We start from the raw sequence: 15629 nt of genomic DNA, 5'->3' as shown, positions 1-15629 counted from the left end.
GCGCGTACCTTATGGTCCGGCCATCGGTGCCGGTGGCGCGGGCATGGCGGCAGCCGCCGTGGTCGCCGTTGTGGTCGCCGCCGTGGTCGCCGCCTTGTAAGCAGCAGCAGTAACCGCCGGCTCTGTGAAGGATGCTGTAAAAATCGCACTCACAGCCGGCGGTGACGTCATCTCTGCCGGAACAGTTGGCTCAAAGGAATGAGCAACTGGACCAGCGGATGCAGGCGCAGGCGCCTGGGTCGACGCCTCAGGAAGGCTGACCGAGCCTACCGTCATTGGCGGGGGGATACTCCCCTGCGCTTCACCCCGGAATGCGTCAACACCCACGCCTGCACAAAGAAGAAAGTGTTAGATAAATTTATAGCGATAAATCTGCAGACATTATGATTGTACTTACGGGTTTTCTTGACCCTGAACGTACGGACGGGCGGGGAGGAACCCGATGGAGCCGGCCTCTTGGTACCGGTCACCGTCGTCTTCGTTGGTTCTCCGGAGGTAACGGTCGTAGCCTCCGGAGTAGTGGTCTCCTCACCACCGGGCTTCCCCGCCACCTCTTCACTATCTGACTCCGAGTCAGAGAGAACCACTGGATCAGCTGTGGAGGCCCTCTCCTTCCCCTTCACGCCGGCAGCAGCCTTCTTCTTCCGCACAAGGGGAGGACCATCTGCGGATTCCTCAGAAGAAGACAGGATGTAAGGATTTCCAGCAACGGGTACAGCATTGAGGGGTTCAGGATAAAATATCTCCTTACCTGGCCGCCGGTGGCTCAGGATCTCTTGGCCCGGCGGATAGACCTCCACAAACCTATCCGCCGTTTGCTCCAGGATGGGCAACTCATTGTCGTCCAGAGCACGAGTGCCCACCCGCACGGGACTGTCAGCTTCCCGCGGGAACAGGAGCGACTCCAAATTATTCCCCTCTGAAAGAAAAAGAAACAGTTAGAAAATTAACTAATATCAGCAAGAAAGACAAGACATACCATAAGGAATAGAGTTCAAACCATATTCAAGAAGGATGGGAAACCGGGACGCATCCTTCCATACCCGGCTCATCCCCAGCAGCACCATCCCGGACTCCGCAAACCGGTAAACCGGAGATTGGACCCGGGATATCTTCGCGAACCATTCCGCCTCCTGGTAGCTGGAAGCGTGAAGGCTCGGAAGCGCTTGACCCTTCTTGAACTTCATAGCAATGGGGATGGCGCGGGCAGAGATGTAGAAGAACTCCCGCTTCCACGATCGGAGACTGCGCTCGGTCACGCAGATCTTCAAACCCTTAATACGGGTTGTCAGGGTGTACCACCCCTGGACGCACCTCCAAGTATAAAAGGTCATCAGGCGGTCCACGTAGGGCTCAATACCCAGAATCCGACACACCCACTCGAAGTGCCGGACCTTGGCAATCGCCATCGGATGCACCTCGGTCAGGTGCACCCCGTGCCTCTCCAGGACACGGTACACAAACTTTGTCAATGGGAACCTAAGGTTCCCATAAACAAAGAATGCAGCATATACCCCGATCTTGCCACTGGGGGCATCGTACACAGTCTGGTGGGATTCAGGAAACTCAGGCTCGAGAGACTCGAGCATGAACTTCCTGACGATGTACTGGTACTGATCGACAGGTAGAGCACACTGGCACTCGCCAGCAGTACTCCTATCGTCGGCTACAGCTTCAGCATCATGAGAAGACATTTTTGCAGAAAGAAGAGTGATTTCGGGAAAATGCTTGCCTGAAAAAGGGGAGTATTTGCCGGAAATCACTAAGAAGAAGAAGAAGAGAGGTGAAAGTGTGGATTACAAAGAGGCCTCTCCCCCTTTATATACTAATCGCAATTAATGCGGTGAATTTAATGCGGAGGAGAGAGAAATCGAAGGTGCAATGAAACTATGACACGTGGCAAAAAGCAGGCTGGCAACAGCTGTTGACAGGACGTGTGCCAGTAATTTCGCGGCCACGCGCCCGAAAAATCGTGCCCACGCGCCAGGAAAAGCGTCTGGAATGACCATGTTCTGTCACGTCACCATAACTTCCTGCACGTCCTGACACAGTCAGAAGAAACCGTCGCACGACGTTTCATAGGTTTCGACTGTTCTTATCTTTTCACCAACTCTTCGAATTTCAAAATTCAAAAAATTTGAAAATATTAAAAGGTAAGCGGGAAAATACCCCTTACCCCTTGGCAAACAAGTAACCGTAAGACGGATGCGGGTACAGTGTAAAGGCAAAACCCTTCACATACCTAGCACCCGCAGGGAATTGAAGCCAAATAAACCTTGGCAAACAAGTAACCGTAAGACGGATGCGGGTACAGTGTAAAGGCAAAACCCTTCACATACCTAGCACCCGCAGGGAATTGAAGCCAAATAAACCTTGGCAAACAAGTAACCGTAAGACGGCCGCGGGTACAGTGTTAAGGCAAAACCCTTCACATACCTAGCACCCGCAGGGAATTGAAGCCAAGTATTCCTCGGCAACCAAGTAACTACAAGACGGGTGCGGATACAGTGTAAAGGCAAAACCCTCCACATACCTAGCACCCGCAGGGAATTGACGCCAGGAATACCTTGGAAGTAAAGTAACCGTAAGACGAGCGCAGGTACAGTGTCAAGGCAAAACCCTTCACATACCTAGCGCTCCGCTGGGAATTGAAACCAAGAAGGATCTTCTGGGAAATGCTAGCGGAAACGGAAATAACATCCCCGCATAGCGGGAACGTCGAGAACTACGTTGTTTGAAGCTCCAGGATGGAATTGGTGGTCTTAACATAATTGATCACTATGTTCAAAACTACCAAAACCTCATGGAAAATCCATACAACTGGGACTCAATGCTCCTGACTTGCGAGGAGGTTACAGACCTACCCGCATCATACCCAAAGACCAAGCAGGAAACTCGGGCATTTCTGCAAGTGACAAGGACTTCCGCGGAAAGAATCCCCATGGAAAACCTTACAAAACCCTTTTCAAAACCCTTTGCTCAAAGTCCAAAAGTTCACCTCACTTTATTAAACACGCATGAGAAGAACATTGGACTGGGGGGACTTGAAGAGGTAGGTCCCAGTAGAGCCCATTTGGTCCCGCAAGACTCACCTTAAACAGGGACGTCTGCGCAAAAACCAACTGGATCCGCAGGACCAACCATGCTCAGAGACGTGACGTCCTTACGCGCAGTACGCAAGCTGTTCCCGCAGGAAATGCCTCCCATGGTGAAGGACTCCGCCTGTTCCCGCAGCCTCGGATACAAGCCATGAGGGAAGGCCACCCGCGCAGCATGGCTACACGCACTAGGTACTTAGCTCTCGATCATTCAGTGTCACCTGAAGGAATGAGCAAAGCCGGGAGCAATCCCGCACAGAGGCGGGAGGGGGAATACTCCCGCCCAAATAAGCCAGTCTGTATACTGAAGGACCTTTTACTGTACCTGACGAGGTATGGGCGAAAAATCTGATCAGAGATACGACAGCTCACTGATACAGCATGGCGAGCAGCATGCTCCTGTACTGTATCACTATTAGCCGCTGCCTACTCACCAACTACTGTCATACCACGTGCGTAGCCGGCAGTTGGTGGAAAGGGAACAGTATACAGCAGGCCTGGTCACTATCAGCCGCTGCCTACCCACCAACTACCAGCAGGGCACGTGCGTAGGCTACTGTTGATGAACAGGAACACTGTTGCAGCCGGCCATACCTCCTTGGAAACCTACCTTCGGCTATAAATACCCCAAATGGTATGATCATCGACACATTACATTATCATATTATCATCATAATATACCTGATATCTGCTCTAGCAATCTCTTAATATACTTTTATATTTAAAGAGCAATCTAGTCTGATTCTCACGCCGGAGGGTGGTCACAAGGAGGAACCCCCCCCCCCCTTCTCAGTGACGAGCTCACGGTGTCTGTTTTGCAGGTTATCAGAAGAACCATCTTCCAAGGGTCTAACCCCTCGTGGGAAACAGCTATCCAACCCCCAGGTTACCAGTAATCTGCCCGGGGTCCGGTTAGTGTTTCTTCAATAGGCATGCTCGTGTTCTTTGGTTAACCGAAGCAAACTGTTCACGAACGTAAACGAACACAAAAAAGTAAACGAACAAACATAAGCGTACATAAGTTAGCATTAATGAACATAGACAAATACGACTAATACATCACATAATTCTCTAAAAACAACTGACCCAAGACTATAGCACGGATAATCACCTTAGAACCCATCTTGACTTGATCATATTTATGTAAATGTAACTACTTCTATTTATAAAAATTTAAACGAACTTAAATAAAACCAAATGAATGAATAGAACACACAAAACTAAATGAATGAGAATGAATCAAAACAAAACATGTGTTTATTAAATAAACAAGCATGTTCACGAAGTTTCGGTTCGTATACCGAAACTACTGGTGTTCAAAAACATTATTACGTCGACAGCAGGGTTCGAACCTGCGCTGGCGTAGCCCAATCTCCTTAACCACTCGGACATATCGACTTTGATTACTATTTATCACGTATTATTTACTTTAAGATGGTATGCTCCGAACATTCAGAATGTCACTAAAACCCCATCTTTTAGAGGCTGTAAACGCGACTTATCGTGACGGGAAGTTGGATAAAGGGTTTTCCAAGGGGTGTATATACGAGGAGGGGGAGGGGGCAGATCCCCGCCTTAAGGTTTTTTTTATTTTTTTATATTTTTAGTGTTATTTATATGTGAAAATCCTGATTGTCTCTTTATTAGTGTTGCGCCCCTTTATCACCCTTCATGAAAAAGGTTCCTCGATCCGCTATTGTTAACAGGAAGTTAGTTTTGTTTGATTGGTTGTTAGGTTAACAAATGCAAATATAATTTTTATTTATTTTAAGTGATTGAATACATAAAAGGGTTTCGTTTGTGTTCATTAATGTTTGATCATATCACATATTTTAATGAATAATAGCATCATAACAATTGGATTGTGTGACCAACTAAATCAGTTTCTTAAGGAACAGAGACAAATAAAAATAATATGTTTTTTGAGTTTTCTATGTGTTTATGTTAGTTTACAATTTGGATAACCAAAGCGAATGGGAAACACATGCTAGCATAAAAAATAATCATTTAGATTTAGAACTTTTATATTTAGTTTTAACTGTGGATAAGGTTTTCTAAAGACACACCATCTTTTCTAATTTCTGGTGGGCGGATTTCGTGTTGGGTAATGAGTGTCGTAGCACCTCCTCAAATCTATAGTTCCTTTAATAAGCTTCAACATTATTACTATTTCGATTGTCTCAACAATGCTATCGTTATGGACATTTACGAATTTGGTGGTCGCTTTCATGAGTTTAACACGGATTTACTTCAAAAACATGATGGCTTTCAATATGTATGACTCATTTACTATATTTGATGCATCGAGGTTAATGAGACTTAAGGTTAATGAGACTTATGTGAGTTTTATCCATATATGATTTTGATAATCGAGATAAACTGTTATTGCATCTCAAAGGGTGAAAGATCTGCTAATTCGAAAGGTACTTTTGATTTTGCTAGAGTTATGGTAAAAACAAGGAAACGTATTTCTTTTCATTTTGTGTAACGATTATTGAAGTTAACATTAGTTTTGCTTATTGCAACCGCAATGGTTGAGATATGTTTTTAGGCAATGAAGATTATAAAGACAAATCTGCATAATCAAATCAGTGAAGAGTTTTTGAACACATGTATAATTTATAGTGTCAAAAAAAAAAGCAATTGCTAGTTGAACCTATAATTGACCGTTCTTAAAGAATGAAATGACATTATGTTTAATGAAATTTGTTGCCTACATTTCTATACGTAATTCATTTAATGTTTTTTTATCCAACCCATTTTGGTTTGATCCGTTTTAGGTTTACTTGACTCGTTTTAGGTTGACCTTTTTCAGTATCCACCGACTAAAATTCATGTATCTGCACCATTGGTACTCAGTTTGGATACTAATACATTCTTTGGTTTATTTATACACTATCATTCTTTTCATAAGAAACACTTGTCAACAACCACCATGTCGATTCTTGACTGTGATTAGGGTCTTAGGGATACAAATGAGTCGGCCTGTTCGTGAGCTATTCGAGCTCCGACGGATAAGAACCTCGAAACAACTAGAGCTTTTTCAAGTTAGAGCCTTGTATTGGAAGCTCGTTTGGACTTGTCGAGCCTTGTGTATATTTAAGTTTTAGCTCTCTTAGACTTTTATGTATTTGTTTCACACTACACAACTGAATTCGAGCCAAGCTTTGGCTCGTTTAAGGTACTACACGAGCTCGAATTGATCTAGCTTACAAGTTTGTTTTACACAAAACCTTAGAAATTGAAGTATGTGTTCAAAGTTCAAACTTGATGATGTTACATGAAGCTTACGAAATATCAAATACGAAGACTGGTGATATAACTTAATTTGACACGTTATGGGTCCCTTTGGGCCATTGCTTATATAAATGGGCTGAACAAACCCTGACAGTGACCCATACCTGTAATTAACAGTTTAACACATTAACTAATGTTGTAAAAAGAAAGCTGTTTTTAGCAAATTAACTATAGCAATAATTCACAACTAACAACCAACTGTTAATGGTTTAGACTTTAGAACATAATTAGGAATCGATTTTCCTGGTTGTAAACTAAAATATTTTAACCATATCCATTACATGATTCACAACTTAAATACCGAGTATCCATTAGTGTCATCCTGCTACACGACTTTGCTTAGTTGACACGTCTATCAAAACTCTCAAACCTGATCTACAAGTCCTTTTTTTTATTTAATCTCCTAAAATCTACATGTAAAAAATGTGCGTGCTAGTATTTTTTAAAATACTTTTGCCCATCCACGCCAAGTTTGTCGATTTCTGACTCGTGGTGGTTGTGGTGCTAGCCTTTGAATGTCAGACTAAATGATGTTTTCGTTAGATTTTAAAAAATGAAAACCCTTAGAGAACAACTTAGACACATGGCATTTTAAAGTTATGCATTCTAATGAAGTTTCACGTATTTTTTTTGTTATATGCTATTTGGTTGGATTATCTTTATCAATATGACCTGACCCTACTGGAACGATCCAACCGGACTAAAATAATTATATACCGATTAGCCGACCCGAACAGCCAAACCGGAATCAGAAAAAGTTTATATAGCAATAGTCAACTATCCTGTAATTTTCCGACCCCTATGACAATTTCCTGAGTTCGCCACTGCTCAAAACGAGCCAAGCCAATTAAGCTCAAGCCTAGTCAAGCTCGGGTTCGGCTCGGTTAGCTTACACTAGAGGTGCACAAAAAAACCGGTTCCCGAACCGGTTTGGCGGTTTAAACCGGAAACCGGTTTTTAAAAAAACCGGTTTTTTAAAAACCGGTTTGACCGGTTTACAAACCGCCGGTTTGTATATCGGTTTTAAGTTTTAGAGCCAAAACCGGTTTTGAAACCGGTTATAAAAAAAACCGGTTTTTTTTAATAACCGGTTATAAAAAAACCGGTTAACCGGTTTTTTTATAAACCGGTTTTTTTATAACCGGTTAACCGGTTTTTTTATAACCGGTTAACCGGTTTTTTTATAACCGGTTAACCGGTTAAACCAGTTTTGACCGTTGTATAACGGGCATATAGCCGTTTTTTTGGTTTTTTGACCGTTTTTTATGGTTATTAAAAAAAAAAAAACCGGTTAACCGGTTAAAAACCGGTTTTTAAAAAACCGGTTAATAAAAAAACCGGTTTATTAACCGGTTCTAACCGGTTTCTAAACCGGTCCTAACCGGTTAGACCGGTTAGGGTTTTGAGATGAAAAAACCGGTTATTAACCGGTCCGGTTATTAACCGGTTCGGTTTTTTTCCGGTCCAAAAAAAACCGGTCCGGTTAATAACCGAACCGATTTTTTTAAAAAAACCGATTTGTGCACCTCTAGCTTACACCCATAGTTGTGATCATGGCGGCCAATTTATTTACAAGTTTGTTTTGTGCAAAACCTAAGAAATTGAAGTGTGTGTTCAAAGTTCAAACTTGATGTTACATGAAGCTTATGAAGACAGGTGATAGTGTGATACAATTTAATCTGACACGTTATGGGTCCATTTGGGTCATTGCTTATAAATGGGCTGAACAAACCTTGACCCATACCTGTAATTAACAGTTTTAACACAATAAAAAAAAAAAAAAACCTGTTTTAACGCATTAACTATAACAATAATTCGTAGCTAACAACTAGCAGTTAATGGTTTAATTAGAAATTTTGCATCCTCTCAAATTTGGTAACAACTGGTGTATCATTACAGGATGCACAACTTAAATATCATGTATCTATTCACGTCATACTGCGACAAGACTTTGCAAACTTGCCAATTTAAAATGCCAATAATATGTTCTCAAATCTGATCTATGAGAAGTTGAGAAGCATTAATTCCGTGCTTGTATCTTATACATGCTAAAAACACACGTGCTAGTATCTCCTTAACCACTCGGACATATCAACATCAGTGATATGATCAAACTTTTTTTTAAATTTGATGCAATAAAGAATCTAAAAAGTAACTAAAGAAACGATTAACTATATTTCATTTGATAGGAATTTTGGTTGTTAAAGTGATATTAAACAATGTGTAAACATGTTACATTTAACATATAATTGATTAAGGAGGTTGAAGCCTAATTTGATACATGCGTGGTGGGACTTTAAGAAAGACGAGAAACAAAGACCTGAAACCTTAGTTGATTAAGGAAGGAAGTTGAAGCCTAAGTGGTTTGGCAAAGAGTTGCGTGGCATCTTGTGTGGAAGCCGAAAGAAAATCATATTTTGTTTTTAGTGGAAGCATCGATGTGTTGAACAGCGAACAAAGACAAGGAATCCTAAGTGGAATCCTGCATGGAACTTGACTAACCGCAAAGTGAACAATTTACCTTTGAAATAATAATAAAACCATAGTACTAAACCTCTTCAAAATTAAATTGGGATTATGATCAAATTAATTTATCAGTCTCACTGTAACAAGAACGGACTGCGTACAAGAAGGTCTACGGAAATCCTATCTCATAACACCAAAAATACCGATAAACTATTTTTTAGAACACTTAACTAACACACGTTATATTTGTAAATTTATACCTTTTGTCCACAATGCAACTGAAAAATCTCAACCTCGTAAAGTGAGATGTCTTTGTGTCACCTTAATAATACTAGCATAAAAGCCCTTGGTCCATTGGACTACTAGTGGCCTCAATATTAGTCCTATGTATATTTCACATGTTCAATGTTTGTCAATTGCGATTTCATGAGGTAGATTAGAAAACTAATTTGACTCGTCAACCCGATTTTTTATTTTGTAATCAACTTTAGCTCTTTCAACGTTACTTTAGAAAACTAATTTAACACGACAAACCGAAACATGAAATTGTTAAATAGATAATTAAACAAACCAAAAAAAATAACATCTTCTTACTTCAATTTGGTCATGTGTCAACTGTCAACAGGGACTGCCTAACCATCTTGAAGGCCTAAAGCATAGAAAAATTCGGGGCCCTTTTCAAAGTTAGAGGGCTGAAATTACATAATTTATAAAGGTAATTCTTAAAATTTATCGAGGATTGCCGTGTTTAATATATATAATTACAAAATTTTCAATTTTTGCTTTAGACAACGAGTTTGATTATAATATAGATCAACGGAATACCCAACTTTGTTTTGTCTTTCCCAGTAATAAAAAAAAGTTATATGTAACTGATGCAGATAAGGTTGACTGGGTTCTTTGAAGTTATCTAATTTCGTTATTATATTTTGAATTTATTATTTCCGATTTTTGTGTGCGTTTGGTTTATCTCATTCCTAGTAGGTAGGAAGTCAGACTCTTAGTTTTGATTATTGAACCATTGGTTCGATTATAGTCATTGATTACCATATTCGTTCTTGAGCCATTTGATTATCACTGTGGAATCGGTATCAGTAACAGCTGAAAAATTTAGAAACAAAGTGAATAAAAAATGTTTATAGAAAATAACTAAAATAAATGCTGCTCATTATCAGAATCGAACTGGGTGAAAAACTCTTTAAGAAGGTAGGTGCCTTGAACCTTTAACCACTGGGCCAATATAGAATATCTTTTTAAACTTTAGTTACATGGTTTAAATATTATCTTTTACATATATATATAAAATTTTAAACTTTTTAAACGGAGACCCTATTTTTTCGAGGACCTCAAGCCCTAGCTTCACCCAACATTACTACAGGGCCGCCCCCGACTGTCAAGCAATTGCATTAAAAGTTAGACGCCTAACATTCTAAACATAAAGAGAAAAAGATTTATTTTTTTTTTGTGTTAGAAACAATTTAATTTAATATTATTTCATTTTAACTTACGTATTTTGTACCTACCACCACGCATTTCGCACCTACCCAGGAGCCACTTTGAGACCAGGAGTTAGGTAAGCCTTGAGAGACTCGTTGAGGATCATGGCTGCTGATTTTATTTTTGGAAGTTTAATGATTAATATAGATAGTAAATGAAGTATATAATTATATAATGGCCCAATTGATGTTTTCTTTTAATTAAATATAATCTGTCACATGGGCATTCGATTAAAGAAACTATTGTACAAGAACACCCGCAATTATAGATGTAAAGAAATTAAAATTAATATTATTTTTAGCAATGGAAAACACGTTATGATAACCAGGGTTAGCGTGGTTAACCGTTAAGTTCAGTTAAAGGCTAAAGTATACTGGTATAGTTGTATTATCTTTTTGAAAGATAATTGTAAGTATACTAGTATAGTTTGATCATAAATGGGTTTAGTTAATTCGATTATTTAAAAAGGCTGTTTAATTAACTCGGTTAATCAAGATTTTAGACTAATGCTAATTTTAATTATTTTATATTATATTCAGTTAGAAATATGCATGAACCAGAAAAACCGTTTTAAAACCGAAAAAATTGAACCAGACCCAAACTTATAAATTTTAATTATTCATTTTAAAATTTAAATAATTTTTATTGGTTTAATATGTAGTTTAACCGAAATAATATTTAACATAGTTGTATAGTATCTAGTTAATTATTAACTAACTAAAAGAAAATTTATTCTTTTTAGTCGACTTATATTCTTCGGCTCAAATTTTCACGTTTAAATGGCAAAGCCGAAAAACAACCACTAGACAAAAATTGAACAAACAAAATCAAACGGTTTTAAAACACTCAAAAACTAACATTTCGGTTTTTAGTTCTAGCCCAAAACAGAACCAAAACCGGATCTTCCACACCCCTCTATTGAGCTACACCTTTGATGAAATAAAATAAAAACAATCTTCTTTAATTTATAATAGAACTACACCAGCTATGAGTTTGAAAAAAATATTTAATATCTTTATGACATGTAGTATATATTGCATTAAAAGACCACATTATAATAATGTGGATCACATGCACTATATTATTTTAATATGGATTTGATTTCGTTTTTCTCCAAAACCCGGATAATATAAATATAAAATACAAAATATAAAATAAATAATAGTCATCTCCCACTCCGATGGAGACCGAATTCTGATTCCCATTTGAGTAATTTTGGATGGATATTGGAAATAAAGAATTTAAGCTAGGCTTTTTTTTATGAGGTTCTCAGTTAGGATTTCGAGACTATCCGGGTTTTCGTCCCACCGTATGTTACGTCAGAGAGTTCGGATCTTGTGGCGGCACAACGACTGTTAAGTGGCAACCGGTGGTATGGTCCCCCAAGCCAAACTCTGAAGCCAATGTGGGTCCGATTAAGACAGCATAATCTGACCAAAATGAATTAACAGGACACTCCAAATTTAAGGAGTACGGTGACCGAACAGAAACTCACCCTTTAAAAATAAATAAATAAAAATAAAATAATAATAATAATAATAGTCAACCTAATTACTGTACCAATATTTTAAAAGACCACAAAAATTGTACAAACAAGAAAACTCAACACAACTTCTTACATTTAAACCTGTAACCTTTCATACACACCCAACTCAAAAACCCCCCCATAAAAGCTTCAACCTTGATCAAAACCTTGAAGCTTAAAGTTACAAAGATGACGACAATACCAGAAAAAGCAAAGGCTTTTGTGAACAACAGATGGCTAGTGTTTGTAGCATCCATGTGGGTGCAATCTTGTTCTGGTATTGGGTACATGTATGGAAGCATATCACCAGTGATCAAGAGCACCATGGGCTACAACCAAAGGCAGACAGCCATACTGGGTGTGGCTAAAGATATTGGTGATGCTATTGGCTTCATTGCTGGTAGTTTGTCTGAAGTGGCTCCCATTTGGGTGGTGTTGCTTATTGGTGTGGCTCAAAACTTCTTTGGCTATGGCCTTGTTTGGTTAACTGTTAATCAAACTTTGCCACACTTGCCTTTGTGGGTGGTTAGTTTTTCTGTCTTTTTTTATTTTCTCTCACACAGTCACACACATACACAAAGTCAAATGGTCAAAGTTTTTGTTTTTTATGAGATTTGGATGTTATTTGATGAGCCTACTTCATAGGACCATTTTATTGGACACCAGATGTTCACTTTTGACTTCTATATGTCAAATAATTTGGTAGGGGTGTGCGGGGTTGGTTCGGTTTGGTTTGGTTTGGTTTGGGGCTTCGGCTTTGGATTCGGTTTGGTTTTGGTTTTGTCATCTGGGCTTGAAACTTTGGCAGAATGAAAAAAAAAGTTGTTATTAAAATAATGAACTTGAGACTAAATCTTTTTGTTGATTAATAATTGCAAACAAATTTTACCAAAAATTGTTAACTTGAAGTAAATCTTGAACTTTGAAAGTACCAGGTTTGACTTTATGAAAATCAAAAGTTCAACTCTTTTGGTAGGGGTGTGTATGGGTTGGCTTTTATCTTGGTTAGGTTATTTCAGTTTCAGATCGGTTTTTCGTTTTTGGTGGTCCCAGTGGTGTTCCCGGCGGCACCAGTGGACATCCTGCTTTCGGTTTTTGGTTTGGATTCAGTTCGCTTTTGGTTTTTTTGGTTTTTTGTTTGGATTCGGTTCGGTTCATCTTTTTCGGTTTTGCCGTTTGGGCTTGAAAATTTTAGGCTAAAAAATAATTAATTGATTATTATACATTTGGGCCAAAATGTTTGAAACTATTATAAATTGCTTAACATTTAAAATAAAACAAATAAAAATCTATAAGTTCAGTTCGGTTTTTAGTTTACACGCAAAACGAAAACTGATCCGAAAGTTCGGCTTTTACATAAACATAAAGCCAAACCATCTGTTTCTGTTACGGTTTGGTTTTTACGGTTTCGGACTAGTTTTTCGGTTTCATGCACACCCCTACCTCCTGGGATCAGAATCTACAATATTAATTGCAGCTATGTGTTTGCATATTTGTGCCTATGTTTACCATGTTAATGTTCCAATGTTACTTGCAGCTATGTGTTTGCATATTTGTGGGAACAAACGGAGAAACCTACTTCAACACCGGAGCATTAATCTCCGGTGTCCAAAACTTCCCAAAAAGCCGCGGTCCAGTAGTCGGAATCCTCAAAGGTTTCGCAGGCTTAAGCGGAGCTATACTAACCCAAATCTACACCATGTTTAACTTCCCAGACGAAGCCTCCATAATATTCGTAGTAGCCGTGGGCCCCACGATAGTGATCACCGCGGTTATGTTCCTCGTTCGACCCGTTGGAGGCCACAGACAAGCGAGACAATCCGATAGCACGAGCTTTTTAGCTCTTTACGGCGTTTGCCTCATTCTCGCAGCGTATCTTTTAGCAGTATTGATACTACAAGACTTGGTTGAGTTAAACCAAACTATTCTCACTACATTAACTATCGGGCTCGTGATCCTCGTGTTACTACCCGTTGTAATACCCGTTACATTAGTGTTTTTTACCCACGAGCCCGAAAGCCTGCTTAACGAGGAGGAAAAACAAGAGTTTGTTGAGCATGGTAAAACCGAAGTTATATTAAGTGAAGTGGAGGATGAGACATCGTCTTTGGTTGATTCGCTTTCGTCTAAAGAGCGTGAGAAACGAATAGCGCGTTTGCAAGCGAGGCTCGTGCAGGCTGCAGCTGATGGGGCTGTGAAAGTTAACAAGAAAAGGGGGCCAAGAAGAGGGGAGGATTTTACTTTGATGCAAGCATTGGTGAAGGCGGATTTTTTGCTTATGTTTTTTTCGCTTGTGCTGGCTTCGGGTTCGGGTTTGACGATTATTGATAATCTGGGTCAGATGTGTCAATCTTTGGGGTATGAAAAGCCGCATATTTTCGTGTCTATGATTAGCATATGGAACTTTCTTGGTCGTGTTGCTGGCGGGTATTTCTCCGAGCTTGTTGTAAGGTGCGTTTGTGGGCATGTTTGGGGTGTGGGGTGGGTTGTTTTTGGGCTTGAACCGAACCAAAAACCAAAATTTCGGCTCTTGAGTTTTTGAAAACCGTTTGATTTTTGGGTTTCGATTTGGGGTTGGGTTCGGTTTTCTGGTTTTACCATTTGGGCTTGAAATATTTGGGACGAAAAAAAAGTTGTTCTAAAATATTGAATTTGGGCTAAATCTTTTTTATTAATTAATGGTTAATTGATTATGACACATTTGGGCCTAAAATATTTAAGTAACAGAATTTATTAACTTTTTATAAATTTCTTAACAGTTATAATATAAAATGAAAATCCATAAATTCGTTTCGTTCGGTTTTTTCGGATTTAATTGCATCCGAAACCGAAATCGAACAGAAAATTCAGTTTTTTGAAAACATAAAACTAAACCATCATTTTTTGAGTTCAGGGTTGAGCACCTACATAAGTTTGATTTTTTTAAATGATTCAATTTTTTAACTGTTTTGTCAACAGGAAGTATGCATACCCTAGACCAGTAGCAATGGCTGCAGTTCAAGTAGTGATGTCTTGTTCGCTTTTCTACTACGCCATCGGTGCACCAGGCGCAATATACATTGTCTCGGTTGTAATGGGGTCATGTTACGGGGCCCATTGGGCCATCGTTCCCTCGGCTGCCTCAGAACTATTCGGGCTAAAGAGTTTCGGCGCATTGTACAACTTTCTTACACTTGCTAGCCCTACCGGTTCATTAATCTTCTCGGGCGTCATTGCTAGTGGCATTTATGACTACGAAGCCAAGATTCAAAACGATTCAAACCCGCTCACAGACAGTGATGCACTCACGTGCTATGGAACCATATGCTATTCAATCACTTGTGGGATCTTGTCGGTTCTTTGTCTCACCGCGTTTTTCTTGAGTATGACTGTGGTCTATAGGACTAAGAGAGTTTATGCACAACTTTATGGGAGCCAAAGAAGTTAGTACCATGTAAGATAGGCTCAATATTTTAATTTGATACGGTATTGATTCATTTGTATACTATTAGATTTTGTTTGTATGATGTGCTACAAATATAGTGCATTTTACAAATTTTATTTGTGGATGAACTGTATTAAATCTTATAGTGAGAATAATTGAATGTTTTTTTAGTGTACGTAGTACTATTTCACATAAATATTTAGCAAATATCCAAATGATTTCAAAATGCATCATAGTGCATTTATGATTTAATAATGCATGTGTGACATTCATTACTCATCCAACTTGATTTTAGCATAAGACCATGTGTCCATGTGCAATA

The 15629-nt window shown here is 39.2% G+C and overlaps 1 protein-coding gene across 1 annotated transcript; it reads left to right on the top strand.

The window, feature by feature from the left end:
• Positions 1 to 12067: 12067 nt before the first annotated feature.
• LOC143551370 (protein NUCLEAR FUSION DEFECTIVE 4-like) lies at positions 12068 to 15310 on the top strand. The gene is made up of 3 exons (XM_077041828.1): positions 12068 to 12408; positions 13421 to 14334; positions 14842 to 15310. The coding sequence occupies exons 1-3, from the start codon at positions 12073 to 12075 to the stop codon at positions 15308 to 15310; spliced, it is 1719 nt and encodes a 572-aa protein (XP_076897943.1). The 5' UTR covers positions 12068 to 12072.
• The last annotated feature ends 319 nt before the right edge of the window (positions 15311 to 15629 follow it).

This window comes from Bidens hawaiensis, unplaced genomic scaffold (genome assembly GCF_021521415.1).
Source record: "Bidens hawaiensis isolate Kalapana, Puna unplaced genomic scaffold, B.hawaiensis_p1.1 tig00001016_1, whole genome shotgun sequence".
NCBI lineage: Eukaryota > Viridiplantae > Streptophyta > Magnoliopsida > Asterales > Asteraceae > Bidens > Bidens hawaiensis.
The sequence above is the reverse complement of the archived record's forward strand: the minus strand, read 5'-3'. Positions and strand labels throughout refer to the sequence as shown.